A 6,000-nucleotide genomic window follows, 5' to 3' on the forward strand; every position below is an offset into this window, starting at 1 on the left:
AAATCTTGAGTAATGTAAACCATAATACATGGTACCTCTCAAGTATCTAAGTACTCTATCCAGTGCTTCCCAGTGACAAAGACTAGGGCAACTATTAAACCTACTGAGCTTTCCTATAGCATAAGAAATGTCAGGTCTACTTGTATTTGCAACATACATCAGTGTCCCAATAATTTGAGCATATTTCTCTTAGGCCACTGGATCACCTTTATTGCACTTCAAGTTCAAACCATGCTCATAAGGTGTACTCACTAGTTTACAGTTGTACTTATCAAATTTCTTCAATATTTTCTTAATATATTGTGATTGATCAAAAATTATACCATCAGGTATTCTGGTAATCCTGTTACCAAGAATTACCTCTGCCTGACCTAAATCTTTCATATCAAAATTATTAGACAAGAAAGTTTTGATATCAGTCACCATATTCATATCAGTACCAAAAATTAAAATATCATCAACATATAAACACAAGATAATACATGAATCATTTTCTAACTTTGAATATAAGCACTTATCTGATTCATTTGCTTTAAAGCTATAAGAAACAATTATTTTATCAAATTTCCTATGCCATTGCTTAGGAGCTTGTTTTAAACCATAGAGGGATTTGACTAACCTACAAACTTTTCTTTCCTGTCCTTGAGCCACATATCCCTCTGGCTGATCCATATAGATCTCTTCCTCTAAATCACCATGAAGGAAGGCAGTCTTGACATCCATTTGATGAATTATCAAATTATGGATTGAAGCCAGTGCAATTAAAGTACGAATTGTGGTTATCCTAGTTACAGGAGAATATGTATCAAAGTAGTCAATACCCTCTTTCTGAGAAAAGCCCTTAGCAACTAATCTTGCTTTATATTTTTCAATAGAACCATCAGGTCTTAATTTCTTCTTAAATATCCATTTACAACCTATAGCCTTACTACCAGGTGGTAAGCCAATTAAAAACCATGTTTTATTGGTCATAAGTAAATTCATTTCACTATTAATAGCTTCCTTCCAAAACATAGAATCTAATGAGTTCATAGCATCTTTATAAGTTTTAGGATCATCTTCAACCATAAAAGTATAGAAATCAGATCCAAAATCTTTCTTTTTCCTAATTCTTTTCCCTTTACCAAGTTCATTAATATCATTAAGTTCATTTTCATTTTCATTATTAGGAATAATTAGAGAATTAGATGGCGAACTACAAGATGCATCATTAGATCTATCTATTACATGCTTTTCTATTTTATCCTTAAATGAAAAAATGTCTTCAAAGAAAGAAGCATCTTTAGATTCAATTATAGTATTCTTTTCTATGCCATTAATATCAGAACTAATGACTAAGAACCTATAAGTAACACTATTAAGAGAATAACCAAGAAACACAGCATCAAAAGTATTAGGTCCTAATTTTCTTTTCTTGATTAAAGGAATATTAACCTTAGCCAAACATCCCCAAACTTTTACAAAGTTTAGGTTAGGTTTTCTTCCTTTCCAAAGTTCATAAGGAGATTCATTAGAACCTTTAAATGGAACCCTATTAAGCAGGAAACATGCAGTAAGCATTGCTTCCCCCCACCAAACCTCAGGTAAACCTGAGTTGGCAAGCAAAGATCTTACCATATCTTGCAGAGTCCTATTTTTCCTTTCAGCCACTCCATTAGATTGAGGTGAATAGGGAGGTGTAACTTCATGTAGAATTCCATTAACTCTACAGAATTCATTCAAGTCATTAGAGGTGTATTCTCCTCCTCTGTCTGACCTGAGAATCTTTATTCTCTTGTCAAGTTGATTTTCTACTAAAGATTTATAAGTCTTAAACATCTCAAATGCTTCATCTTTAGATTTCATTAAATAAACTTGACAATACTTAGAATAATCATCTATGAAGGTAATGAAATACCTTCTACCCCCTTTAGTCAAAGTTCCATTTAGATCACATACATCTGAATGTATTAATTCTAATAAAGTTGAATTTCTATTTATTATTTTAAATGGTTTTCTAGGTTGTTTAGATTGAACACAAATTTGGCACCTTTCCTTTTCATTTAATGAAACATTAGGTAATAAACCAGAGCTAATCATTCTTTTAATAGTATTATTATTCACATGTCCTAATCTAGCATGCCAAAGAGATGAAGAACATATTGAAAGCACAATTTTATTATTGTTATCAGAAGAAAAATCCAAAGATACATTATTTATTACATACAAGCCATCACACTCATAGCCTTTGCCTACAAATGTTCCATTCTTTGTTATAATCACTTTCTTAGATTGAAATAACAAAGAATAACCACTTCTATTTAGAAGAGATCCACTGATCAGATTTCTCCTTCCATCGGGCACATGGTACACATTAAATAGTGTAAGCACATTTCCAGACGTAAGCCTTAGAAGTACTTTTCCAGTTCCAAGCACTCGTGCCGAGGTGGAGTTCCCCATAGTTACTGTTAGGCCGCTCCGGACCTGATAAGTAGTAAAAAGGGTATGATCAGTACACATATGAACATTCGCACCTGTATCCACTAACCAATCGGTAGAGCAAATTGCCAAATTTAATTCTGGACTTAAAGTTACATACCGATCATCAGTACTAGTAGGACCAGTACTGGATAGCACCATGTTGGTTTGTGGATTTGCAGGTTGAGAAGGCGCATGTTCATAGTTCTGATACTTCTTCTTCTTCATCCGGCATACTCGAGCCATATGACCGAGTTTTCCACAATTGTAGCAAATCGGCTTCCGATCATTCTTATTGATATGGTGTTTTGGCTTCATAAGTTTTCTTTTGTTTCTAGGTCCACCCTTTTCAAATTTGGAGTTCTTGAACTTATGGGTCTTATTCTGGCCTTCTACAAAGTTCACCTTGGTTAGAAGCTCAGGATTCATGAGTTGCTCATTATCTTTCTCAAGGTGTTGTTCTTGGATCCTAATGGCAGACAATAGGGTTTTCATTGTCATATCCTCGGTTTTATGTTTCAGGGATAACCCAAAGTCTTTCCAAGAAGGTGGGAGCTTGTCAATGGTACAAGCAACTTGAAGGCTCTCAGTTATTCCCATTCCCCTTAAGCCTAATTCATGATAAATCACTGTTAGCTCATGGGCTTGGTCAACTACGGGCTTGGTGTCAACCATCTTATAAGACAGGAATTGACTAGCAGCATACTTGTCCATTCCGGCATCTTGGATACCATATTTCTTATTAAGATCATCCCAAATCTCCTTGGAGGTCTTAAAAGTGCAGTAGACATCAAAAAGGGGATCAGTAAGATAGGACAGAATCCTTCCCCTACACAGGTAGTCTTTCTTCTTAAATTCCTCCAAATTACAAGTTCTAGCTGGTTCATTCTCTTCCTCATTTGGAGGAGAGTCAAAGATTATGGAAAATAACCCAAGTGTGGTTAAGAAGATTTCCATCTTCTGTCTCCAACGTTTAAAGTTATTTCCATTAAATTTTTCAGGAGGAACCGGGTCACTTGCATTGGCCATTGGGGTAACTCTAAGTACTAGCCTATTATATGTAGGAAGAAATCTACTTCAAGAATGTTGGGAATATACTGTCCCAGAAAATTTTAAATCTATAATACTCTACTTCAATAAATAATACGCAGAAATAGGCTTAGAGAAAATAAATAGAGAAAGTGGAAAAATGGAACCCGAGATGCTGAGGCGTGGTATGTTGGTCACTTTCCTTGAAGTAGATTTCGCCGCCTTACAGTGCACTAGGCTTAGATGGCGTTCTACTCCTGAGATACAACAGCCTCTCGCACTGTTCCTTCTGCCTCAATGATTTGCACGGATCAAAGAAGCTTTCGAACCCAGAATCAGTATGCAGCAAGCCCGTTGATTGAAAGAAAAATAACAAATAGGGAGAATAGTAGTTTTCTGCTTTCAAATTATATATTTTTCCTGTCTAATCCGAAGAGGTCTATTTATAGACTTCTTCGGGACAGACGCGACCCAAAACCGATCCAACAGTCAAAACCGGTAAGAAAGTTTGAAAAAACACTGGGAGTATGGCCAGCGGATGCGAGGTCGGTTGCGAAGAGGTGCTATCGAGGAAGCGACGTGGCTCCTCGTGCTAAGGGTGCGAAGCACGACTCATGCGCCTCTTGGCTCATCGCACCTGTTGTCCGACCTCGGCTCCTCTGGGCTCATTGCACCTGTGGTCCGACCTCAGCCTCGGCACCTCGGACGAGCATAGGCACAAGGAACCTCGGACGAGCAGGGCCTCAGTCTCTTGGACGACCTCAGCTCTGGGTCGCACAGGTGCAAGGAACCTCGGACAAGCAGGGCCGACGAGCAGAGGCACGAGCGCAAGGAAACTCGGACGAGCAGGGCACATGCGCAAAGAACCTCTGGTCGCACAGGCACAAGGAACCTTGGACGAGCAGGGCCTGTGAGGCGCAAGTAACCTCGGACGAGCAGGGCCGAACGCAAAGACCGTCGGGTCGGACGAGCACAGGCACAGAACCGAGCCTTCACGTAAATAAATCCTCCATATGAGAGATTTAAAAAAAAAGGAGGGAACAGAGATTCGAACCACCTACCTCAAGCGGGCACACCAACCATCCACACCACACTCCCTTCTTAACATATATATACATAATATATATGTTTTAAGTATGAAAACTTTTAATTATTATTTAATAAAAATCTAACAAAAACAGAGGCAGTCAAAGAAGAAATAAGAAGGATTAAGGAAGAGGAAGAACAGGCTATGCGCGAGGCTCTTGGTTTAGCTCCTAAACATGCTAACCGACCCCAGGGTAATCGACTGGATAAGCATGAGTATGCTGAACTTGTGAAGAGAGGATCAACTGCTGAGGATTTGGGTGCTGGCATGCAGAGGCAGCACAAGTTCAGGGCCTTGGCTAATGCAAGTTGCCCCGTAATCCAACCGATTTGAGCTTTCTACCAGGCAAACTGAAGGAGAGCCCCTCTCCCCCCTTCACATGAGCCCCCCTGAGCCCCCATAGCATCCAAGTGGGATGGGTGACACCTTCCGACCAAAAAAAAAAAAAAAAACAAAAACAAAACAAAAACAAAAACAAAAATTAATAAAAAAAAAGAAGATTAGAATTTTATCAGAATCTCGATGAGAAGAAAAGGATTTTAAAAGCCGCCGAGGCCGGAGCCAAGGCTACCCCCCAAACGAGGCAAAAGAAACAGAAGATTTACGAGCGACGACGACCACAGATAAGGCGGAAAAGAGAACGACAACAAATTATGTGATCAGTGACTCCGATACTATGTTGAAAAAGAAGAATAAGAGAATAGAAAATTGTATTTCTGCTATCTATTATAATGTATTGAAGCAGACTTTATATAGGCTAAAAGGCTGACGAAGTTTGGTAAGACCGACTAAGTTTGGTACAAGCAATCTCAAATCAATCATGGTCCTAATCAATCATATGATTTTAATATTTTTAATTTTCAAATAACTTTGTGAGTTGAATATCATTTATATTCTTTTTTGAATCGAGTAGGCATTGCGTATACTTATAGATTAGTTATGTTACAAAGACCAAGTTAAGATATTAGCTTTAAAGATGTGACTATTTGGCGCATTCCCAAATCTATAAATCTCATCTTTAATTTAATAGTTACGAGCGTCCAAAGCCGGGCTATATATCTAGTGCAAGATTATATTTTAATTTTTTAAACAGAGGAATCCATGATCACCTCTTTTGCTGGTATATCATTGTGCGACATACAAGCATTTCATTAGAATCAAAAGAAATACCCAAATGAGCTTAATTCACATTCACAAGGAGCTTATTTCCATATGGCCGTGCAAATTAGAATCTCACAAGTAACTATTAGGATAAGAGATAGCCATTTGGGTCCACTTAGGGTTTAAGAGACCCCCAATCTCAGAATGCTTCGCAACATGACACTGCACAGCTATGGTAGGGACATACAACGCAGGGCTTTAATAGTTTGTTATGATCTCTGTTCATGTTCATGTACTCAAGTCATCAGCCTTCAATTGAATCTGTC

General features: G+C 38.1%; 1 protein-coding gene across 1 annotated transcript; it reads right to left on the reverse strand.

Moving 5' to 3' along the window:
- Positions 1-2,198: 2,198 nt before the first annotated feature.
- Positions 2,199-3,222, reverse strand: LOC120105972. Its single transcript, XM_039118771.1, has 2 exons — positions 2,579-3,222; positions 2,199-2,463 (listed from the first exon to the last, which is right to left on the reverse strand). Exons 1-2 carry the CDS (start codon positions 3,169-3,171, stop codon positions 2,448-2,450), a joined length of 609 nt encoding a protein of 202 aa, XP_038974699.1. The 5' UTR covers positions 3,172-3,222; the 3' UTR covers positions 2,199-2,447.
- Positions 3,223-6,000: the final 2,778 nt, after the last annotated feature.

Source organism: Phoenix dactylifera, unplaced genomic scaffold (assembly GCF_009389715.1).
Source record: "Phoenix dactylifera cultivar Barhee BC4 unplaced genomic scaffold, palm_55x_up_171113_PBpolish2nd_filt_p 000409F, whole genome shotgun sequence".
Classification (NCBI taxonomy): domain Eukaryota; kingdom Viridiplantae; phylum Streptophyta; class Magnoliopsida; order Arecales; family Arecaceae; genus Phoenix; species Phoenix dactylifera.

Bases quoted from the DNA above. Each gene is read 5' to 3' on its own strand.
- LOC120105972 (XM_039118771.1), bottom strand. From the start codon at position 3,171: ATGGACAAGTATGCTGCTAGTCAATTCCTGTCTTATAAGATGGTTGAC.